This window comes from Chrysemys picta, chromosome 15 (genome assembly GCF_011386835.1).
Source record: "Chrysemys picta bellii isolate R12L10 chromosome 15, ASM1138683v2, whole genome shotgun sequence".
Taxonomy (NCBI): Eukaryota; Metazoa; Chordata; order Testudines; family Emydidae; genus Chrysemys; species Chrysemys picta.
The window spans coordinates 31,181,428-31,205,802 of NC_088805.1; the positions used below are offsets into that span (position 1 = coordinate 31,181,428).

General features: G+C 43.0%; 2 protein-coding genes across 17 annotated transcripts in view; one reads left to right on the plus strand and one right to left on the minus strand.

Annotated features, from left to right (window-relative positions):
• The first annotated feature begins 3,156 nt into the window (after positions 1–3,156).
• Positions 3,157–14,436, plus strand: TCHP (trichoplein keratin filament binding). 2 transcript variants are annotated; one of them, XM_008163648.4, is made up of 12 exons: positions 3,157–3,559; positions 4,050–4,260; positions 5,116–5,172; positions 6,252–6,320; positions 8,490–8,663; positions 9,663–9,775; positions 10,127–10,193; positions 10,521–10,693; positions 11,729–11,810; positions 12,080–12,265; positions 12,629–12,772; positions 13,657–14,436. In XM_008163648.4, exons 1-12 carry the CDS (start codon positions 3,369–3,371, stop codon positions 13,687–13,689), a joined length of 1,500 nt encoding a protein of 499 aa, XP_008161870.2. In that variant the 5' UTR covers positions 3,157–3,368; the 3' UTR covers positions 13,690–14,436. The 2 variants fall into 2 exon arrangements, 1 of the variants encoding a protein (XP_008161870.2); XR_010592933.1 differs by having other exon boundaries at positions 3,225–3,559; positions 11,729–11,866.
• Positions 14,437–16,838: 2,402 nt separating this feature from the next.
• The window catches only part of GIT2 (GIT ArfGAP 2), a 52,185-nt gene continuing 44,648 nt past the window's right edge, over positions 16,839–24,375 (minus strand). For 14 of the 15 annotated variants that reach the window (XM_065568865.1, XM_065568856.1, XM_065568860.1 and 11 more), the window contains 2 exons: positions 22,180–22,243; positions 16,839–21,340 (listed from right to left, as the gene is read on the minus strand). In XM_065568865.1, the coding sequence (XP_065424937.1) occupies positions 21,128–21,340; positions 22,180–22,243 (277 nt within the window). In that variant the 3' untranslated portion in view covers positions 16,839–21,127. Of the gene's footprint in view, positions 21,341–22,179; positions 22,244–23,205; positions 23,228–24,375 lie in introns of all 15 variants that reach the window. The other variant, XM_065568859.1, reaches the window with a different exon arrangement.

The window sequence follows — 24,375 nt, forward strand, 5'->3', positions numbered from 1 at the left end:
GCACAGCTCAGTTTTTGTGAAATGAGAATGGAAGCAATTCTGATGTCACAGGTATTCAGAGTTCATGACTTGTATGCGATATTTAGCTAAGTGTGAGTTATTCGCCTACAATCCACAAACACTTGTATTTGTTAGTTGCACAACTTCTGTCTTCTTTACAACTTCTAGCTGAAGAACTTGGACCTGTCAGCAAGAGGGAGTGTGAACAGATGATAAACTGCAAGTAAAAGGTATTTGGAATATGATTCACTTGGAATAGTTTGTTCTGTGTCTTTGGGTTTGTTGACTTCCGTTTGCAAGTCTATGGTCCTTTCTTGAGTATGAGCTCTCTGTCCTCTCTGAGAATTTATATCAGCCAGGTCAAAAGTTCATGTAGTTCAGTTTTGCCATACTCAAGTCATTAGGGTGCCCTTCTTGCTGATTATTGCTATATCTGAGTGGTATTTTATAGCTAGAACCTGCTGCAGGATTATTTAAGAAAGATTTGTAGTAATAATATAAATTAAAAGCACCTAATTTAGGGGAGTTTTGTAATTTACTGGCCAGGCCTGTAAGCAAATGAATGAGTCTAAATTATTAATATTACTTGAGAGACTTACATTTCTGGTGTCCTACAACCAGAGATGAGAACACCAACTTTTAAAAATGCATCCAGTTTGCAACTATCTCCATTAGGTTTATAACCTTGCTTGGCAATGTCAGGAAAACCTGCCACCCATTGGAAAATGTGACCAGAACAGTCTCTCCAGCCTTTGTAGAGATGCAGAAGCTTAGAAACTTGCAACCACATCCTGCTGTCTAAAGCTAGGACAGTGCATCTAATTTGCCCCCCACCATAACAGTGATACTCTTATCCTGAGCTCTTATTAAGTGACTAATAATGATGATCAGCCTATGTATGTTCTTGCACCAAACACAGAATTCAACAAGACATAGGATGATTAGAGTGAGTATCAAGAGATTGTTGATTTGAATCAGTGGGATTCCTTCAGGTTCATACAGACACCAGATGATTTGGGACTAGCTTGTTGAGAACACCAGGTTGCGCTCCCTTTCATCTTTATGAGTTCACCCCCACTACAACACCGCCTGCACCTGTAGCAAGTGCTGTTGTCAACAACTTGTTCCTCATTCACTGTAACTTTTAAACCAGGTCTGAAAGAAATTAAATTCCTAACCCTCCAGTGCAAGTAACATTTCAACTTATTCAGTGATAACTGCTGACAATAACAGAGCATTTTCAAAACCTAACACCAGCTCAAAGCTCAGAGCAAAACCCCACTCAGTTAGAGACATCCCAGTGGTACTGCCAGACGTATCAGAGGTATCTCCTTGATGGCCTGTCAGATCTCTGGTCTTAATGGTCAGCGTGTGGATGTTTTGTAATGCTTTGCTCATCATACAGCCTGCTTTCCAAAGGTTAACATGCAGACAGCTACTTTCCTTTTGAATACTGGCTTATCTCCAAAACCCATCTATTCTGCACACAGGACATTGAAGGCAATTCAGCCATTTCAATATTCCCTGCTAAAGAAATAGTTTCAATAAGGTCAGACTCAAGAGAGCATGATTTACTGTCACATTGAGTGCAAGGCTGTAATGCAGGTCCCTAAAATGTTCACATGTATTTTTTGATCTTAGAAGGAGACATCTAAAGTCAATTCAGGGCCAAAAAAACTAGGTATTTATAAAAACAAGGCATTATAATGCCTAATATCAATGGTTTGGGTTTTTTTTTAAATTCCATTGAAATGGTGTTCTGTTTGACACTAAACCTTCCCCTGCAGCATTTGCAACCTCAATTATTTCACCTGAGGCTACTTCATGACAATCAGAGAATGTAGGATTTACTAATGCACTCACAAGGCAGGAGAGAAGGCCCACCACAATGTATTAAATTACTGCAATAGCCCTCAGGTCAGTTTGTTTCTGCTGCTCAGGCTACTGGAAACTTCTCGTTTGTCCGGGGTCTGCTCAGAGGTATAACCCGAGTCTTTGCAGAGTCATTACTACTAACGATCACATCATGTCATTAACATTGTAACTCCCAGCCATCCTCATCACAAGTAAAACTGATTGGAAGGAAAAGCAAAACTAACAAGTCCATCTTCTGGGTTATCCTGCCTGGAATGATAAAAGCAAACAAATGTCATAAATGGTGAAAAATACATTAGCTCATTAACATTCTTCCTGTGTGAACAATACTGGTGTTATTAGCAGCACAGGCAAATTGAAATGCATAATTTTAATTTCAAGATTGACCCTTTAAAATGCAGGTGTCTGCACATGGAATTAATTCTGTCTCACCTCTCCTTTTATCTCTGCATCCTTGCATTCTCCTACTACTCAGATACCTCTGGAGCACTCTCCCTATCCCAGTGAGACCACACTCTCTTCCTTCTAATCCCCCTTGAAAGTAAACCACCCATTTAAATGCTCATCCCAAACTGGACAAAATGCTGCCAGCCAATCCAGTATAGGGAAATAGATGTAAAAAGCCAGCAGTGCTAGTAAACTGCGTTGTCTGTGGCTCATGGTGGGGTTTACTGTGTTTGATCACCATCCATCCACTTAGTGTAAGCTCCTGGGAGGGATGATGTCGTCTTCTGTGTCTTGTATAGAGTCCAGCACAAAATAGGGACTTTACCAATAAAAGTAACAGTGACAGGTTAGTGAGTCCTTCACGTTCCTGAATATCTGGCCGGGCTTGTTAAACAATAAAGGGCCAGATTTTCAAATGTGTTTGTTGTTCAAAATGAAAATACATGCAGAGTGAACGTGACTGTATGTGCAAACAGTCTGCATGCATGTGCAAATAGCGCACATTTGTGCATGTAATTGTGAGCGTCAAAAGGGTTTGAGTGGGAATGTATGCGTGCAAACGTGTGAGCACAGAGGGTCTGAGTGGGAATGTGTGCGTGCAAACGTGTGTGAGCACAGAGGGTCTGAGTGGGAATGTGTGCGTGCACAGACTGGTGGAGGCGGTTTGCACGGGTCAGCTGGGGACACTGCCCGCGCGCACAGCAGGGACCGGAGCGGAGAGGGCGGGGTCTCGCCTCATTGGGCGCTCAGGGACAGCGTGTCCCTCGAAGGAGCCCGTAGCCCCGCCCGGAAGCGTTGCCATGGTGCGGCGCGGCGGAGGCCGGAAGTGCTGAAGCCGTTACTGTTTGCCCGGCGGGCGCCGCTCGGAGGGAGTCCTCCCTTCACCCGGTGCCGCTCCGCGGGCTCGGTCGGTCAAGGCCCCTCGGGGGCAGCCCAGCAGCGCCTCGGGCCCCGCAGCCGGTGGCTGCATCTCGCCCGGGGGCACGAGCCTCCCCTCGCCCACCCCGGGGAGTGCGGGGCCGACCCTCGGAGGCGGAGCCGGGCCGATGGCGTTGCCTACGCTGCCCGCCTGCTGGCCCAGCCGGAGCAGAGCGCTGGAGAAGCAGATCGTGCGGCAGCGCGACCAGGAGGCCCGTTGGCGGCAGCAATGGGAGCGGAACAGCCGCTATTTCAAACAGTCCGGGGTCTGCAGCTCCAAACAGAGCCAGTGGAGCTCGCGCCGCTCCTATCAGCAGAGGTGAGACTCCGCCGGCGGGCCGCGGGGCTCCCCGTCACCAGGGCGGTGGGCCGGGGGGTCTCAGCGTGGGGGTCGCGAGCTGCCAGCCTCCACCCCAACCCCCGCCTTGCCTCCAGCGTTTCTAATGGGGTTAAAGATATTAAACAGTGTTTTTACATTTTAAGGGGGGGGGCGCACTCAGAGGCTGCTGTGTGAAAGGGGTCACCGGTACGAAAGTTTGAGAACCGCTGTTCAAGGGCCTCTGGGATTAGGCCTTGGGGCATCTCCATCGTGCCCGTAACGAGGGCAGAAGGACTTGGGCATGCCCTGGTATGGGAGGCAGCGGACACTGGCAGCTCCAGTTTTGTTCTTAGTCTGGTTAACTGAGAAGGTTTTTGGAACAGCAAGTGGTCTGTGTCATTAGACTGACACAGGGCCCCACTGCCATGTGTCCTGTGTTTCTGGGCTAGCAGGATGCTTAATCCTCTCTTCCGTTGTGTGTCTTGGGTAGCATGAATGCATATCACTGTGAGAAAATGAAAGAGGAAAAAAAAATCAGCTTGGAGCATAGACGAGAACAACTTAGGAAACTTTTGTATGAGGAGCGAGAATTGCTAACAGCTGAACTCAGGGAGCTGAGACTGAACGAGGAGTCCGAGCTGAACAAGATCAGAGAGAGAAGTGAAGATTTGAAATCTGCTAGAGAAGAGCGTCGGAAAAAGGTAACTTGTGAGAAGTGGTCTGAGGTGTGAGTATGTGTAGGCTGAGCTGGGGTGCCCTTCTGTCCCTCTCACACCTGGGGCCGAGGGTAAGTCTCTCTTTGATTTAAAACTTGATTAGAGAAATAAGCGTCCCCTGTGTCTGCCTCATTCTGTGTCCTGCAGGAAAGGGAACTCGTGATTTCTAAATACCTGTTTTGGCCTGAGTGTCAAACAACATGAGAGGAAGAACTAGTCTTGACTTCTTCTTGCTATTGAAGATCCCTCAGCACTTTCTGTAAGAGCTGGGGTGCTATCCTTGAGATCCTGACTAATTATATTCAGCCTCGTTTATATTGCTGCAGCAGTTTTAACTGGGGAAGTCATTCTTCACTTTCCCTCCTGTTGCTACTTCCATGGGTGGCTGCCAAACTGAACCATGAATTGGCTGCATGTCACTGGTGGGTGAGTCAATCCTTAAATAGACAGTTTGCAAAGCATTTGGAGAGTCCCCTGGAGGAGAGATGCCATATAATTCTATCCAGTAATATGTCTAAAAATTCTGGGGTTTAGCCTCTTATTGGAGGATTAAGCCTTAATAAGAATAATTCCCCTCCCCCCATATAGTTACAATAGTATATGTTCCTGACATGCTGATGGGATGGCCAGTCCCTTTGATTTAAACTGAGTGTTTTTTAATCCATTTAAAAAAAAATGGATCTGGTAACATTCCAAAGATGTATTCACTAGCTGTCTGGGGGGATTGTCTAGTGCTGTATTTCCCAACCCTGATCATACTTAACAGATGTTTTGGGAGATTGTAATATCTGTTAACATTTGATCTACTCTGATGCGATCTGACTCACGTTTTGTTGATAGGTTGCTGAAGAGCTGCTGTATGAACACTGGAAGAAGAACAATACCAAACTCCGAGAGGTGATAATTACTCACTTCACTAATGTTCTGAGTGTACTAAATCAGGTTTTAGATTTTTTTAAAATGAAGTAACAGATGTCAAGCCAAGAAAAATAGTTCAACTACGTAAGAGTTCTGTATCATCACTCCAGAGGCATGCACTCTTCCAAATAATCAGAAACCTCTTTATTCCACTGACTGCAGACCCTCAAATGCAATCACTAAAGTAGAAGCACCTCCTTGTGAGGTGAGGTTGGTGCCAGTGCAAGAAACTAGACAGAGAGCAAGATTCTCAGATACTTGGCTCTTGCCTTGTACTATAGGCTTAGCGGATACAATTTTCAAAAGCATCAAAGTCCCTTTGGAAGTCAATGGGACAGAACTTCTTAAGGGACTTTGATTCTTTTGAAAATTGTATCCTGTACCACTAAAGTGCTTTCTTAGCTTTTGTTCCGCTGGTCCTCCATTCTGCCTGCTTATTGCTGTATTCTTTAACATTTGTGATTATTCCCAACTAGTCCTGTGATTGGAATTGCTACGTGAGTCCTAGGGCTAGCAGGGGCTGAGGAAGGCTGTACCAATTGCTCTTGGTAGAAAGAGCATCCCACTGCTGGCTGTAAAACACGCCATAACCACTAGTATAAAGGCTCACTTCTGGGGTGGTGGGCAAATCTGCTGGAAGGAATTCTGCTGCTCAGTGTTCCAGGCTGCAGTGACCTCTGTGGTCCTTAGCAGTGACTTCTATGGCATAGGTAGGGGTGTATCAGGACTCTGTGGAGCCTACTATCTAACCTTCCTTGGCCAAAGAGGTTCACCAGCATCTCACCTGAGACAGGTGGTCATTTAGTCTCCTCTTCTGAAGGCTGAGAATCTCCCTGATATAGCCAAGCTCAGAGGATTCTGCTACTGCACTGTGGGCTACCCCAGAACAGACAGTTGCCTGGGAATGCAATGTTTACTAGTTAGTTATTTCTCCCTGTCTGCAGACCTATGGCAATCCACCTCATAGTTTTAGAGCCTGTTTCATATGACATAGTACAGAATGGGAGACTGGACTGCACCACTTGATTTTCTGATGATCTCTATGTTCCCTTCTTCAGATTGAGTCAGAGCTCCACAAGAAGCATGTGATAGACGTTTGGGGCGATCAGCTCACAGAAAAGAAGCAGGTATGCTAGGATTGCTCTAAGCCGGGGTTTCTCAAACTTCATTGCACCGTGATCCCCTTCTGACAACAAAAATTACGATATGACTTCAGGAGGGGGGGCCTGTAGCCTGAGCCCCGCCACCCAGGGCTTGGGCTTTGGCCCCAGGCGGTGGGGCTTGGGCTCTGGGCCCCAGCAAGTCTAATGCTAGCCATGATGATCCCATTAGAATGGATTTGCAACCCAATTTGGGGTCCTGACCCACAGTTTGAGAATCACCACTCTAAGTCATACTGGTACCTCTTAGCTGTGGGAGGAGTGCTGAACTGTAAGAGCAGACACTATTTAGGTTTCTTTGGGGTTGGGGAGAGGAATGCTCATTTTATCTGACCTCCCGCTGGGAAACCTTGCTTTCTGTAGAGACTTTCAAGCCTTCCACCTCCTGTGTATAGATATTAGTGTTGTCAGAGGTGGCAGGGACTGCCAAATACTCTCTTCTGCTCAGTTGTGAGTGAATGTATAGTGGTGCCTCACTGTTTTATATGAAGATGGGATCTTGCAATTTAATTCTGCCTCATCTTCTCTGTCAGGCAACTATATCAATCTCCTTTCTGGCTCTATTTCTGGTTTGTTTTCCTGGTAATATAAAATCAGCGGCATTGCTTAGTAGACTAAATAAATTGCATGATTTGTTGTGGCACCAAGGGCACTGTTCCAACCTAAGAGACCTAAATGCAGTACCCATGTGAGCACATCTTCAAGAACTTGTTCCTACACCACAAACTAAACTTTGTCAAACTTAACAGTTTCAGATATTGAAATAAGCAAGGTCTTATCTAACTCTTCGGTTAGTCTGAAGGCAGCCCACAGCAGATGGCTATGTTGGCAGTGAAAGTACAGATTGTCAAGCTTCCTGGAGTGGCTCACGGACATGGGTGCTAACTACAGGGCAGACAGTTACAGCCAATTTGGAATTTGTGCCCTTGTTTGTATGTTCTATAATTAAATTTCACCAATCAAGTATCAAGTGTGAACTCCTCAGGCACTAGAACAGCCTTAACATGGAGTCACAGACCGTCCCTTGGGGCACTCTGGTTTATCTTGCCATATGATAGATGGATCTTTACACCAAAAAAATCTCAATAATATTCAGGTTACTCCCAGTCACCCCAGGTCATTTGTACCTTAGGTTTCTCACCAAAGACAATGCTTGTAGCCAATCCTATAATAAACTAAAGGTTTACTAACTGAGAAAAGGAAATAAGAGTTATTAGGTTAAAGTAGGTAAACACACACACACACATGAGTTATAATCTTAGGTTCCAAAAAGTAACAGACACTGAGGTAATGTGCAGGTTCTATCTGTCCTTTAGGGCTTACCCAGCTAAACAGCTGGGGATCTCATGCTTATACTGTGAAGTGTTGCGTCTCCCTGAAGTCCAACCAGCCTAGGGATAACAATTTCTTCTTGACGTGGATTTTTATTCAAACTATAGCCTGTCTCCTCTTCATGGGGAGCAATCAACAAAGTCTTTTGTCCACTGATGTCCAGTGGATTGTCTGGCATCTACAGGTCTTTTGTTGGGCAGGAGATCACACCTCTTGCGGTATATTAGTATTTCACACTTGTTAATGCTTCTCTACAGACTGCGGATTTACAGTTGTAGAGCAAACCCTTTTATAATTACAGAGCACACACTTTAATATTACCTTCTAACATGGGGTACCGACATAAGCTGAATACATGCAGCATCCTACAAGCATTTCATAAAGTCTGAACACATTCTTATAACTCTGTCTATATTAACAATAGTAACACGCAGGTGAGCCAGACTGGTTTCCATCTATGTATTTGTCAGTATTCAGTGAAGCCTGGGGGCCTTAGCATGAGTTGGCACCTGGTCTGTCAGCATCACACAGATATAAACATTATTTCAAATAAAGAGGGCTCCATTTCAGCATTGTCTCTTTGATCTCTTTGGAGGTGCGTAAGGCTTTGAACTAATTTAAAAAAATGTTGAGTACCTTCATTTCCAGTTGGAATCCAGGGGCTCACTGGGTGCTCTGCATGTTTGAAAATCAGGCTTTTAAAATGTTAGAATATTTGTATAAAACACCCTATTAGTTGAAATACATGTGATTTGATATTGAATTACAGTTATTACGTTAAATGTTTTGTTTGGGCTCAATCAGCAAGAAGCAACTGAAAGAGAAGAAAAAAGACGGTATGAAAATGAATATGAACTTGCCCGAAGGGAGGCACTGGAAAGAATGAAACAAGAGGAAGAAAAGAGGCGGCTGGAAGAGAAGAAACTAGCTGAGGTGTTACTGCAACAAATGGAAGAACTGAAGTTCCGGGAGATGGAGGTAACCATTTAGTTTCCCCTCATCTGAAGCAGAGTGCACTGGATAGCCTCCAGTCCAGGTGGGAGATACCAGAGCAGTGAGTTTGTTCTGGAATCCTAGAAGGGAGAGGTCAGACCAATGTTATGATTCTGGCTGAATTTGTTTCTCAACACTGAGGTGAAGCAGGAGGGCCAGTCGTTCTAATTGGATATGACGTGGCTTCTGCTAACAATGGCTTCTTATTTTCTACCTGCGTGTTGGTACTTTTCAGTGAGATTTAACCCTGGGCCTTCATGTGTTCCTCCTTAAGTACTTGAGCACCGCAATTGCATCTGTTGCCTCAGAGAAAGGAGGGTTGTTTTAGGAACCTCACCAAGCATGGTAGCTTGCAGCCTGAAGGCTTTTTTCCAACAGGAGTTCCTAGTTATGTCTCCAATATTCTAACACATTAAGGCAAGAGTGAGATTAGTGTGGGATATTGACCATACCCAAAAAGGAGTCTAGTTCTTCTTAGAACTCATCCCACTGCTGGCAGTAAAACCTGCCACAATCACAGGTACAGAGCTTCACTTCTGAGGTGGGGGGCCAGCCTCCTGCTGGAAGGAATTTGTCTCAAAGTGCTTCATGTTGCTAGCTGCCAATACCTGAGAACACTTCCAGGTCAGGGAGGATTTTATCTTCTTCCCTTCTCCTTATTTCCCACCGGAACTCTCAGGATCAGGCTTTAGGGCTTCTGCTCTGTCAACGAGGACCAACGAGTCATTGAGTCAGAAGCTGCTTCAGTGGGCATGGTTGTTGTATTGGAAAGTACATCCTGAAGAACTTACCCTGTTCTAATGGTAGTGCTGGATAAAGAGAATTGCAGATGCTACTCCAGTGTTGATGGGAAAATAAAAGATTGTGCTGTGTAACTGGTTCTCTGTGCTGCTTTTGCCCTCCTGCAACAACTATAAAGGATCTGAGAATGGATGGGGAAGTTGGAGGCCTTAGCTCCCTGAAATGCTATTCCTTTTATAACAGGCAACAAAACTGAAGAAAGAGCAAGAGAATTTACTAAAACAGCAATGGGAGCTGGAGGAGCTGGAAGAAGAGAGGAAGCAAATGGAAGCATGCAGGAAAAAGTTGGAGCTTGGGTATGATATGGTATAGTTCAGTGCTGTGGGTGCTGGGAGAAAGCCATTCCTGTGTCCATGGTACCACTTACTTACTGTATATGGGGATATTGTCAGTGTCACTGTGGGCTGTATATGTTAATTACTTAATATTGTATGTCTGGAAAATCCAGAGCAGTGGATGGGCTAGCACTTTAAATAGACATAGAAAAAAAATTGCACTAACGCAGTAAGAATGGTTTCCACCCCCCCCCCCACCAATGCTTATAGATGGTACTAGTCATGGTTTGCTTTTCTGAATGTTGCTAAAAGAGAACATGGGACTTTGGAGCTAGTCTGGTTTTGTATCCTCTCTTTTTTTTCTTTTCCTAGTCGCTTTTTGAGACATCAGTATAATGCCCAACTAAAGAGACGTGCACAGCAGATACAACAGGAGCTGGTAAGCCAAGACCAGAGATCACTTAACTATTTTATGTAGTACAGTCATCTTGCACTAAAAACTGCTGTTTCTACATGTTGATTACTTCGTTTGCGTATCTCTTGTCTGTCCAGAGCCATACCAAGCTCCTTCCATCTCCCCCTGGTGGCATTAGGGCAAGAGGAAATTAGGAGTGGTGCTGAGGATATGTTATGAGCTTCCAGTCTGTGATCAGTCTTGACATTAGCATGATTGTGCACATTGAGAATTTACTTGCGGCCTGGTTTGAAAACCTGCTCTGTGTGTGTGTGTGTGTGAGAGAGACTGACTTTTCTGGCTTTTCTCTAGGAGATGGACAGGCAAATACTATTAGCCCTTCTAGAGAAGGAAGATGAGGATCAACGCCTCCACTCTGCTAGACGGGAGCGGGCTGCTGCAGATGCTGCCTGGATGAAGCATGTAATTGAGGAGCAGCTCCACTTAGAAAAGGCACGAGAGGCAGAACTGGAGACCATTTTTAGGTGAGTCTGACATGCTGGCTGGAGAGAGTTTAAATGTGATGAATGATTCCCTTTAAGAACATCCTCTCTTCTAGGTTGGTAGAACTCTGTAAATGTTACTTTGTTGATACACACAGGTGAGGAAGGGACAAATAGAAGCCATCTTCTTCCTGGCTTCCTAGTTAGTCTTGCAGTTTTAGAAGGAAAGGCTGATTACACAGAGTCCTGTGTAACAGAAGTAGGGGTGGGTTTTAGGTCCTTTTCTACTTTCCATCTTTTATGTTGAATGGTTTAGCCATCCAGTCACAATGTGGAGGTAACAAGGATATTAAGGTGAAAGGACCCAGTTCTTTTGGCTGAAAAGCATCAAGACCTTCTGGTTCCTTCTCCTTGATGGGAGTGATTCCATAATCCGTCTTTCTCTTGCTGCAACTAGTACTAGAGTTAATAAACAGGGAGCAACTATTTTTAGAAGTAATGGATTGGCAACCGTGAACAAGTCCAATCCGTGCCCATCCACATCATGATTCTAGTCAGACTTTTCTGACAAGAACTTAAAATCAGCATTTGATCATCCAGCCAATGGGCTTTGGGGCCTACGTATGACTTCTAAAGTTGTGTGTTGTTTCCTTTGTTTCTCAAGAGAGATGGAAGTTGAAAGAGAATCCACTGTAACCCCACTGACTTCAAAAAGTTTCCATGGGGGGTGAGTGGGAGCAGAATTTGGCTCAGCGAAAGCTAGAGGCATCGGTATGATACTTCATGCCCAGACAAGTCAGGCCGCACAGGAACTTTCCTTACTAGACATGCTGTTGGGGAAGAGAAGCTTTGCAAACTATATTTTCTGCCAGGGCCCTGGTTTCCCATCCCTATCGGAGGCAGGAGCACTCCTGAGCATAAGGTTTATAACAGACAAATTGCTTTCCTGCGGTTCTCTGCATACACATGTAAACTAGAGAGGCTGCAGGAAATAATGTATTGAAAGCTTCTCTGTTCCTGTCTCTCGTTATTGCAAACAATAATGCTGGAGATCAACTCTCTCTCTCTCTCCTTTAGGGAAGAAGCTAAACAAGTGTGGGAAAAAAGAGAAGAAGAATGGGAGAGAGAGAGGAAGGCCAGAGACAGACTGATGAATGAGGTGGTGCCTTCTCTACAGCGATTACTCTGCTGGCTGAAAGAGGGACTTTCACACTGGTGTATATTTACATAGAATACATAGTAGCGGCTCAGTAAGGCATGCTGGTTAGCGCTGTGCTGGGGGATGGGCTTTTCTGCTGGCCCAGTGTATTTTCTGAGACCCGGGTTAACTGTCTAGATAAAGATCTGCTTAGTTTGGTTTCTGAGTCTGGCCCCTTTCTTTCTATTTACCCTATTTCTTCCCTTCATCCCCCGTCTGACTCCAAACAGGTCCTTGCAGGCAGACTGTGTCAGATCCAAGAGAAGATGGAGCTAAATCGACATGCCCAGGAGGAATGTGTAAAATACCGGGAACAACTGATTAGAGAGCTTGAGGAGGCAAAAGAGCTAACTCGTCGAGAGAGAGAGGAAGAAGAGGAACTAAAAACCGCTCGCAAACAAGAGCTGGAGTCCCAGGTAGAGCCCAGGTCTTCATCAAACTTGCACCCCAGGTCATTAGGATGCTGTTAGCAAATCTCCTTTGTTTACCCATTTTTGCTAGATTTTTAGTGCATGGAAAAATGCTCTTGAATTCCTTAGTGTCAGAACAAGATTCTCGGAAACTTTCCCAATTTTGCTAGCAAAGGTAGAGTACATGCGCCAGCAGCTGTAACTGGTACTTAGTCAGGTAACCTCCCACCCCCATACTAAAGTATCCAATTAACTAAGATGGATCTGACACTGATTCAAGCCTCTTGAGTCCTGACCTTCCCCCTCTTTGTTTAGTTTGGGTCTCTGCCTGTGATCTCACTTTAATGGCTTATCTTTAAAAATACTCAGCTTACAGAGCGTCGCCGGCAAGAGCAGGAAGAGTTACAGCGCCAGAAAGAGGAGGAGGAGGAAGCAAGGCTGGCAGAGCAGCACTGTGAGGAGTTAGTGCGGCAAGAGGCCAAGCGCATGACTGAGCGGGGCTATCCCAGTAAGGTAAGGAGCAGGACCCAATGAAATCATGCATGTTGCCCACGCTAACTTTCCACCCCAGCTAGTTCATGGTGTTTGACAGTGGAAGTCAGCATGCAGCAGAGAGTAACCAGCAATTGCCACTGAGCACAGTTCCTCTTCATCAGGAAAACTCGGAGCTGCTCCTGAGGTGGGCAAAGGTTTCACACCTAAAAACGTTCTGTTCTGTCATTGCTCAGGGGCAGTGACTGCTGGCAGAGTAAGTTCACTGCCTCTCCCCCACTGTCCCTGGAAGGTTCCGATTGCTGTGGTGTTGTCTCAGGCATTGCCCGTTTCCTGTCTTTTGCAGATAGTCATTTTATGAGTCTTTTAAAGCAAGATCTTTCACAATTGCCTCAAAGTATATCCCTAGTTCTCAGTCCAGGCACTAGGGTGTGGCTATCACCAGGTGATTCAGAGAGCTGCTCCCAACATCTCCTTCTCTGCCCAAGAATCCAAAAAAAGCTGCAAAAGAAGCAGGAGCCCGTTAGTATTCTGGCAGCAGGAATGCTGCATTTGACAAACTGGCTTTGGAAAGTTTCTTACATGCCCAGAAAAAAACCTGTCCCATGCCAGCTGGCTTCTAATTCTAGATGATATGGCAGAGTGGCTTCATTCTTATCCCTTTACCAGCAGTGATGGTAACCTTTGACACCCTCTCATTGCTTGGCACTCTGATTTTCTTTGGAGAAGTGACTATCCAAGTCACTGATGGCTTTTCATGAAGGGTGTTGTCTTGGCTGTTAATAGAACATGTATAAACCAGAACTACCAGCTGCAGCTTGTCCACTAAGGGGCCAGCACCTTGAGTATTACGTGCCTGGGCATTTAATTTCTTATGGTACTTCTTGCTATTGACTTTCTTCCAGCCCCGTGGTCGTCCAAAAACAGCTTGGACCTGAGAAGGGTTGCCCTTAAGTTCTGAGGTGTGAGCATCATAGCAGCAGTATGAAGGACTCAATGTTGCAGGCTATGTGCCTCTTAAAAAAGATCAGGCTGTTGTGGAATATTTCAAAACCAAGAATCAAGGTGCTATTGTCATGAAATTGTCAGGAATAGTCCCTGAAGCTGATGGAGATGTGCTCAGTGCAAATGAAGGTCGAAGTTTTCAAAAGCATTCAGCCAAATTCTCCCATTGAAGTCAAGGTCAAATTTCCCTTGAATGCAGTAGCAGCAGAGGTAGGCCAATGGAGCTTTACTTGAAAATACTATCCTAATTGTGGAGACGGCTCTACACCGTTCCAGCTGCTTCCAGTGTTTAGAAGCTGTGAAGTGACATGATGTAGCATGTAAGGCAAAGTCGACTCTCCAACTACACATCAACCAGGAAAAACAGTGATGGAAGAGTAAATATACAGAAAGCTTTAAAATAGCTGCATGTATTCTTGATTAACGCAACCTCGTTGAATCAATGATACTAAACCACTGACTGTTGCTGTTTATAGCGGAAAGGGTTTCTTTAGTGTCATGCTTTTTATATTAACCCTAAGTAATGTTTGCTCAGAAATCCCTCCTGTACTTCCTTATCCCCATGCGTTGTAAAACAGTGTTGGTGAGAATTGTAGTGCTACAGTGTGTCAATCCTTGACAGAAGTTTCATTTAGGCTCTAGGACTCTAAAGACTTCAATAAAGATTTACTTGTGTTTTAGATTTACTCTATTTGAAGTTCTCACACAATCTCATTTTCAAAAAGAGATCCCTGCATTGGATGTGCTTGTGACCAGTTATCTACTGAACAATGCAGTACTGGCCTTAACAATGGATGGCACTGGCTTGAAATTAGACACTCCTAGTTCTTTGAAAGTGGGGCTTTTCTTTAAAAAAAAGCTAGCTCACCCTTCTTCCCAGACTAGAAGAGGATGCTAAACCAAGAAGTGATTCTCTGCCCCTCCCCCAAACTGTACCTTTGTAATGAGGTTCAGAGCTCTTCAGTGACATTACAGCTCGTCTCTGCTATTAGAATCAGAGCTTCAGCCTGTACAGGAGTGGGGGGTTGGCTGTTGCTTCAACCTACCTCTTCCTACTAATCTACTCAACTGCACTAGGAGGGCCAGTTGAGTTTTCATGTGCTATAACATAGCTATAAACAAAACAATGGTAAGTTAGATGTTTTGACCCCACTACCACGTTAGGAACCAGTGTGAAATCCCTGGTTTGGGTGTTAGGGTCTCAGGCTTGGTAAGTACACAGGACATGGAGTGAGGTAGGGCTGTAGTTCCGTAAAGCCCATGGAAAGAGATGGTTAGTGCTAGTCTGAGTCTTGCTGTGTACCTGGAGCTTTGCATCCTCTATTGTAAAAATCTAATCTTGCCATGATGTGTTTTTTTAAAAGGAAAACATGAAATAGGAGCAACTGCTACCTAAAATTCATCAAGTTTATCCAGTACTTTCACCCCACAGAGAGTCGTGGGTTAATCTTCTCATTTATTTTTTTAAAGTAGATTTCACTGTAATAGAAGGTAGCAATGTGACTAAGCTCAACAGTTAAAATGTTCATAGCAGTAGTTACTTTAAGTTGGGGCAGCTGTCTTGCTTAAAACATCTACTCTAATGGACAATGATGTTTAGGCAACTCAGATTCCACATGTATTTACTTGAGGCTAGTGCATTCAATTGTATTGGGAGATTCCCACATTGTGCTAGTGGAGACCCATTGTGTATTACAGGGAGTTAGCATCTTGTGACTTCAAACCCTAGTAGCAGTAGCTCTTCTCAGCTTACATAAGTTCAAAAGTAAATCAGGAGTTGAATGAATTTCCATATGTAAATCATCACACAGGTGGTGAGTGCATCGTGAGTTTCAAGAGGGGAAAATGCCAAAGGCAACTTAATCTAGTGGACCAGTTCTGACTGGTATGATACACATTCCATATTCATGATGCAATTCAAGATCAGCACTATAACATAATTACATAAATGAAGTCAGACTTTGTCTAAGGCCAGGTCTACATGAGAAGGTTTGATGGTATAGCTCCAGTGGCAAATCCTTCTAGTGGAGGTGCAGTTACCAGCAAAGAAGTGCTTTGGCCTGTATAGCTCTCACCAGTTCCCCAAATGAAATGAGCCATGCTACCAAATGTACTTTGCCACTATAAAAATGTCACCAAAAATTAACACTCCTAAACATCATCACTGTACCAGGAAGAGTTTCTAGAGTACACCCAGCCTTATAAAATACAGAATAAAACTTTGATGTAGTTCAACTGAGCACCATTAATTTTGAATGCTGGGGCAATATATTTGCTATAAGCCCCCTTCCAACTGTCAGTGGTAGCTTTTAGTTTTATATTGTGCAGGATTTCCTTCATTGCCTGCCAATACCACTCCTGAAGCAGCAAGGATGGGTTATTACAGCATGATAAAAAATGTGACTATTTGATGCACACAGAATGAAGGAGTAAGAAGAGAAGTAGCTGAATTTATTGGCAGTTTTCAATCCTTTATAATTTTTTAATTTAACTGGCTGAACACATTAAGGATATTAATGCTCTACAGTTAGGAAACCAGGCAGAGGTGAGTAAGATGGTATAACTTATGGCCCTTTGCCACCACATCCCCATCTGTAAGAAGCAACAGAGGGTCCTGTGGCACCTTTGACTAACAGAAGTATTGGAGCATAAGCTTTCGTGGGTGAATGCCCACTTCATCAGACGCAAGACTGACGAAGTGGGCATTCACCCCCGAAAGCTTATGCTCCAATACTTCTGTTAGTCTTAAAGGTGCCACAGGACCCTCTGTTGCTTTTTACAGATTCAGACTAACACGGCTACCCCTTTGATACTTGACATCCCCATCTGTAACAGCAGTGGAGACAGACACGCTTACTGGCACGTAGCTTCTATCTCTTCTGGATTTGGCCTACTGATGATGTGCATATACCAGAAGATAGCAGGAAAACTAGGACCACCAAGGTCTAAATCCTTAATTCATCTATTTTAAATACGCACTGCTTCTCAGTGCATTAGTTACACGGAGATTTACTCCTTTGCACTGTTTATAGTACCATCTTGTATGTACTTTGTATTTGGCCCATATATCCCAAAGGCAAAGCACTTTAAAAGCCTGTTTATTGCATAAGTAGCAGGCAAATAATCCCAAACAATTTTATAACACTTAAAGGGTTGTACAGTAATTTTATGTAATACAGTAAACATTAAAGGCTAAATCATGAGTACAATATGGACAGATACAAGTTCATAAAAAGGCATTTTCACTTTCCTGTGCAGCATTGTTGTAGAGAGAGAGGATTACATTTCTGTAAGCGCAAGAGGGAAAACATACAAGCTATGTGAAAGTGGGGTTCCAGCCACAGGAAAACCCCCCCATCTTTTTGCACCTAAACTACTCCAGATATTTTAATAGCTCCTGCCCTGCAGCCATTCAAAGCATGTCTACACTGCAATGTAAGACCAGGGTTAGTAGAACTCGAGTTAGCAGACCCTCGCTTTGTTCACCTAGGGCTTGAGGATTTGTCTACACTGCAATAAAACACCCACATTGGCCATTGTCAGCTCTGCAGGGCTATGAACTTTGCAGGGTAGATAGCCGAGCTTGAGCTGAAGCCCAGGCTCTGGGACCCCGCCCTGTGAGCCTGAGTCAGCTGATACAGGCCAGCCGCAGATGGTTTCATCACAGTGGAGACATACCCTGAGCATCTACACTCATCTATAACCACAAGTCAGGAATGGCTGAATGCAGGGTCCCAACAGGGGGCTCCAGCAACTACACTGCATTATGCAGGCCCGAGTCCTAGCACCCTCCAAAATGTGGCTACTCTAGCCCTTTGTTCATGATGCAGTGGGGAAATCTGACCATCCGCCAAACTTGACCATCCAGAGGACAATGAAAGACAGGTCAGGGGATACTTTTGGCAGACGCCAGAGCGCAAGTCCAGTAGGGTTGAGCCTACTCTGCAAAGCAACAGGGCTTGAGTGCTGGGTCTGGGTGTGACCCTCCTCCCGCCCTGGGGTTCTGGACTGTTGGCTAGTGCAATTTGTGTATAGATACACAGGGGGTTAGGCTTGAGTCTGAGCTCAAACCCTTGGCTTACAGTGCAGTGTAGACACATCCACACAGTCCAAAGCATAATGCTACACAAGCTTTGGGCCCAATCGACTACTTTGGCAAACACCAACAATGGGTGGAGCAGATTAATACATTGAGCTAACCAGGGTTTGGTTGGAGTAGAGTCAGCTTTTGCACTAAGTGCCATTTCCATAAAGTGCACCTCTGTCCTACTGGCTTCTTGAAAGGAAGTACCATAATAAGAATACTGCAGATATCACACCAGATGTATAACTGCTTAGTGCAATAACTTGCTACGATGACCAATACGTAAGCAGAACAGAACTATTTAGACAAGGTGCAGTTTACCAACAGGACCATAAAACTGATGTTTGACATTTAAAAAAATATCTAGATACAGAATGTGAAGTGGGTTACACTTTAGCCACACTTGTATAGCTCATCATGCCAGAGTCTAATTGAATCGGGTACTTGGAAAACCTGCCGCCAACACAGGAAAGATGTACAGTTATTCATCTGAAGGGACTTTTCCAGTTTTGGCACCGAGCAAGCATTTAAAAAAGTTGATATCCTTAAATAAAATTTTAGGAAACATGAAATTACTCTGTATCCCACACAGGACATGTAAAAACCACGTGTAGTGATGTCCTGATGGATACTAGCAAATCGCATGCTGCATGTCCCTACTGTGCTAGTTCAAAGCAGTTCTTAAGTGGGGTTATTCTATTTCATACAATGCATTACGAGTGCTTTAATTTTGGTAATAGGTTTTAAAAATACTTCTCTACTATTCAAATCACAGCCTGGTCTAAATGCATTTCCAGATGCTTAGAGACAGCGCTAGATACAGGAGCGGGGACAGGATACATTATTTATGAATCAGACTGCAACAGGATTATCCCCTACCTACTTTCTTTTAATCCCAAAATAGTACAATACTTTAAAAAAGGCAGTTCATTACAACATCAGCATCCAACAATATTATGGCACTTATTCAGTGTTTATATATACATACAAACACATTATAATTTTAAAAGGAAGGAACCTCTGAAGGTTTAATTTTTGTTTGTTAACCTAAAACACGGCAAATTTTTATCACCAAAAAAACCTAAAGAATTGTGATTTTAACAAACTAAATACTGCAGACTCTGCTTCTAGAACAGTAGACAGCCTCCTACAATAGAGTGTTTTTGAATCAAACATTTATGTGAAAAATAAATTTAGCATTTATATATTCAGACAAAACATTATATGGTGACTCTTGACCAGTTTACCTGTAATCTCACACTTGAATGGTAACTGAGTAAACTAACATGGCAAACTGCATGCGTGTGGTCCTATGGGTTTTGGGGCCTCCAGAGGAAACTACGAATTGTAGGAGTATTTTATAACAAGGGAAGGTGGTTAGCGTGATGGAAAACCTGCCGTCAGAGGTCAAACTTCCTCATGTTTTTATATGTATGTAACTATGTATAACATCCAGGGCTTATAATCCAGTCATTATCTGATGGTTTAGCATCACTGGGAAATAGCTATGTTAAGTGTTGTTATAGTTAGAAAAAATAATGAACTACAACATATCTGCTCCCTCTTTGCATTCAGTCTCTTCTCACTTCAACAACAAAAATAATTCAACTACTTTTTCCTTTTAGCTCAACAGCATCTGCACAGCTACAGCGAATCACAAAACATGATAGTTAACTAAGTTCCCATTGCAAGACCAAATTCTGCCCTCAGCTGTTTAACTCACTGCAGATATTGGTACTGTACAGGTGTCATTGAGTGCCTCTGAATCTTCATTACTGATTGCATACGAATCAGAACAGCGGACATTCAGATCTCCGGGGGAGGTTGTAGGACTGATTGGTAAACAGGAAAAACATCTTTTTATATATGAACTGAACATATTGTTTGTAGCCAGACTGGGACCTCTCAATCTCATTTTCACAGGTTCACTTGTAAGTAGACCAGTGCTTTAAGTGATTATCAAAACAGGTCAGTAGGCATGAGCTTGACTTAGGAGTTTAAGTCCACATTTTCAAAGGTGACAGGCACTTAAGAACCCAAGTTTCACTGACTTTCAGTAAGACTCAGGCTCTTTAAGTACCTGTGTCCCCCTTGAAAATGAGGATTCAGGTGGTTTTGAAAATTTTACCCATGATCTTTAAAGAAAAAGGTACTGGAACTTAGCTAGGGAATACATTAAAGTGGTTGGTTAGCACATGGTGGGTTGTGTATTGAAGGTGACCCTTAAGGTAGGTGTCGATCTGTATATAGTTTGTAGTTTTTGGAAGCTTGGCATGAGAGGTACTATATAAAAAGTGTATTTTTCACATTCCACTACAGTGAGGTATAGTATGATGTACCATGTCAGGCATGGCTTCTTTTGAACCGGCCCTCTTATCTTCCATTTTAAAGAAATCACTGAACTCTTTAGTGAAACTGCATCTAAAAAGATATTAAACAACAATACTGCTGCAAACAAGACAGCCTTAAAGAGGACACTAAAATGGGAATAAATGCTGTGGGAAACTTCAAAGTGAGTTTTTCAGAGAAATGAAAATGATGGGTTGTAACCACTAATGCCTTTCTAAAGCAACATCAAATGTATAGACTAGTGGCATAGTGACAACTAAAAGAAACTACTTAATCTCATGCTTCCTTCCAAAATAGATAAAAGTGACAAAGACCTTGTATAGTTAACATTTAATAGGTTTGGATGCCCACAACTACTAGTTTCAGCAGACTAAGGACTGGTTATTGCACAACAGTTGATATGAAACAGAGAATATAACTTTGTATTCAATTCTCAGGAAGACTATATAAAACTTCATTCTACTGACTGTTCAACAGTTACACTCCTGGAGCCTTCACAGTCCACTGTCCTGCTGAGAGAGAGTTTGTTATTCAAGGGGATTCACCATGCAGAGCAGTTCAAGGCTAGATTCTGCCCTTTGATATGCGCATTTGACTTGAATGAGAGTTGTGTGCGCACGTGCAATATCCGAAAGCAGAATACAGCTCCAAGGAATCTCCTAGAAGAACCTCTGATACAATGTTGGTATGTGATATTGGCTCAATAGCTGTTTGCAACACACTATATTCAGTCATTAAACTGGCAACACAGGCACAAAAATAAGGCAGTGGGTTAAATTAATCTTTGAAAGTTCTGTTAGAAAACATGCAAAAATAATACTGAGTTTAAAAAAGTTGAACTTCCCCCCCCTTAGTTTTCTTGTAAAAATTTGAAAAGTTACATGTCTAAATTTAAACTCCAATCTCTAAAAAACCAAGACTAAAAAACCCGAGAGGACTCAGTTGTTGTTCTCTTTGGTTGTGATGGTAACCAGTTGTTTAGCAGCCTTGGCAATGTCATATGCACACTGAATCACTTGCTGAGTGACCAGCTGGATGTCCGTGGTAGGGCAGGTCTCTATGGGCAGGGTTTTTTTGCATTCAGACTGGAGTCTGTAGGCACTAGATGTCAGCAGCCGCAGCGACGTCCTTACCAGCTCAGATTTGGGTTTCTGGGAAGGGAAAAGCAAACAAAGCTCGAGCTAGCTAGTATGGATTATACACAGATGTTTTAGGATGACTCTGAATCAGTGAGATTTAGCATTTGTTTGAAAATGCTCGAATACTGTAGCAAGGTGGCCTGGGCTCAGTAGCTTTTTCCTTGTCAAAGGCCAGGAAAGGAAGGGCTTGTAGGGCACCTTGTGGCAAGACAAGACATTGGGCAGAAGCAGACCCTTTGGAATTCATTGAGACCCACACAGATAATTCTTTGCTCCCAGAAAGCTGCCTATAAAAGACCTGAGAAGTGGTCTAGAGACTACCCTGTCTAGAGACCTGGTCTACATCCATGCAAGTCACGAGATGACAGGTCAAGCAAAGTTCTGGTATAGCTCCATCGCTGTTCAAGCAAGATGTAAGCGTCCTTGGCTTATGGGAACTGTGGGCATTTCATCTCAACCAACCTGTGCATCCTGGTGTACCAACTAACTCTACCCACTTGGCATGGTGACAAATAGAAAGCTGCAAGGTCTGACAAAGATCCTCGTCTTGATGAAAGTAATGTTCCTCCCTCCTATCTATCCATCTTTTGCTTTTTGTTCATTGCAAAAAATCTAACCCAGGGAGGAACCACTGTAAAATAAAAAGGAGCGAAAGCTTAGGAATTTTAAATTTCCTTATTGATTTTCTTAACCAAATCAACCTCCCCCCCCCATGTCCAATCAGAAATATTTCCTTCATTGCACCAACTTCCCTTAAAGGTTCTTCTGTCACAAAGCCTCAAGATAAGTGAGATTGGGAGCAGAATACATTTGAGAAACATTGCCATTGCTGAAGAAATAAAGCGACTCACTTTTGGGAACAAGGCTGCCATTTCTGTTACTGCCACATGTATTCTTTCCGAGCACGGTATATAACTGCAAGAAGATGCAAAAAAGAGTATTCAAAAGCAGCAAAAACATTGGATTTTCTTGAAGTTCAATTAGTTAGTGACTATTTCTCCAAAAGCAAACCAGTTAACAGAACGGCACATTATCTTCTAACATTGTCTTAGCACAGCCTCCAAACACAACTGTAGCAGATTCTCTGCAACACGCAAGCCTGATGAAGCTTCCCATTGAAACATTCATTAGTAAATTATGTACAAATTTGTGTTTCAACCACACTGTACTACAAACAACTTCAGGAAAAGCAAGAACTTCACAGCTGATGTAAGACTCTTTGCATTAGGTAAATCAAAGTTTTAAACTATTCTTGGATTAACAGCTTGTGGGGGAAGAGTAATGGGTTGCACACGCTATCCTGTATCCAGCACTGTCAGATACTCAAGTATGGAAATACATGCTTACAAATGTGAAAACAGCACATCAGTGTACATGATTGACATTTCCTAAAGTCACAATTTGAATATTCAAATTTTAGAGTTTGGCTCTGCATTCCCACAGAAGTGGCACAATATGTTCTAGAGGGGTTTATCTGCCTGTTCAAAATGTAACGTGTCAGAGATTTTAAAAAATTTATACATATATGTGTATGTGTGTGTAAGTAAATGGCGAGAAGACAATTGCAGGCACAAAATAAAAGTTCCAGATTCTGCTGTTTAAAGGGTATTTTAACTGGAGACATCAGGATTGCACAAGTGTATCTAAGATCCCAGAGTGACTCTCAGATCCCAGGCTGAGTGTGCAGGGCTGACAAAAAACAAAATACAAAACACATTCTCATGTGTGTAGACTGAGATCAGATTTAATCTGCTATCATTTTAAGAATGGAATTTTCTGTACAAGCCCCAAAGTACTATGAAACCAAACTTTAGTAAAAGATTTAAGTAAGTAAGCTGCCAAGTCAAAGATCTATGCAGACTTAGATATATACTAACCTTGGAAGTGGAGCTGAAAAATCTTTAAAAAAAAACAAAAAAAACTTTTATTTAAATGTTTAAGTTTTACACAAATAATATTTTGTCAACAATTTGGGATGATCAAAATTAGAAATGAGACCTACTAGGTCACCTTGTCCATACCCTGGTAGCCAGTGCAGACTGCTTTCCTACAAATGATCTTCTTTGGTTACATTTATGAAGTTCAGAGTTTCTCCAAGAAAAGAATTGCTATTTATCTTTACATCAAATCTGCATAAAGCTATTTTCAAACACTCAGCAGCAATCTCTAAGGTGTATGACCTCCACAGACATTTTCACCAGTAATCTCCCAACTGAGCTTTGAAGCACACATAACAAAGATAGAGCAAAAGCTCAGAAACAGACACTGCACAGTAAATTGTAGTATTGTTGTAGCCATGTGGATCCTAGGATTAACATCCTAGAAAGACAAGGTGGGTGAGCCAATATTTTTTATTGGTCCAATTGCTGTTGGTGAAAGAGACAAACTTTCGAGCTACACAGAGCTTTTCTTCAAGTGATTACCAACATCCACCTAGTCTCTCTAATATCCTGGGACTGACATGGCTACGACACTGCATACAACATGTTGTGAGAGACCATTCCAGGTGGAGTGGCCTGTTAACACCTCTGCAGTCGTAGGACAAAAAAGGGGAGTTAGTGGGTTACTGATTGTTGTAATAAGCCATAAATCCAGTGTCTTTATTAAGACCATGATTTTCAGTGTCTAGCAAAGTTATGAATTTAAGTTCCCAGGCTCATCTTTTGAAGATGTTGTGCAAGTTTCCTTTGAGGATGACGACAGAGGTCAGATATGGAGAGATCGAGTTGTGAAAAGTGTTCGCCCATGGGTGCTGTGGGGTTTTTGTCTGATTTTCTGGGAGAGTTCATTTGAGTGTGTCGTGATTGTCTGGTTCACCCACATAGTTGTTATTGGGCCATTTAATGCACTGGATGAGGTCTACCACATGTTGTGATAGGCACGTGTAGGACCTATGGATCTTGAAAGGTGTGTTGTGGGGGGTACTGAATGGTCTCCTACAATATGTGTTAACTACTTATGCTAAACAATCTGTTACACCTTGTATTTAGCTCTGACCTTGAGTACCTTTTTCAGACCTGAAGGAAAGCTCTGTATAGCTCAAAAGC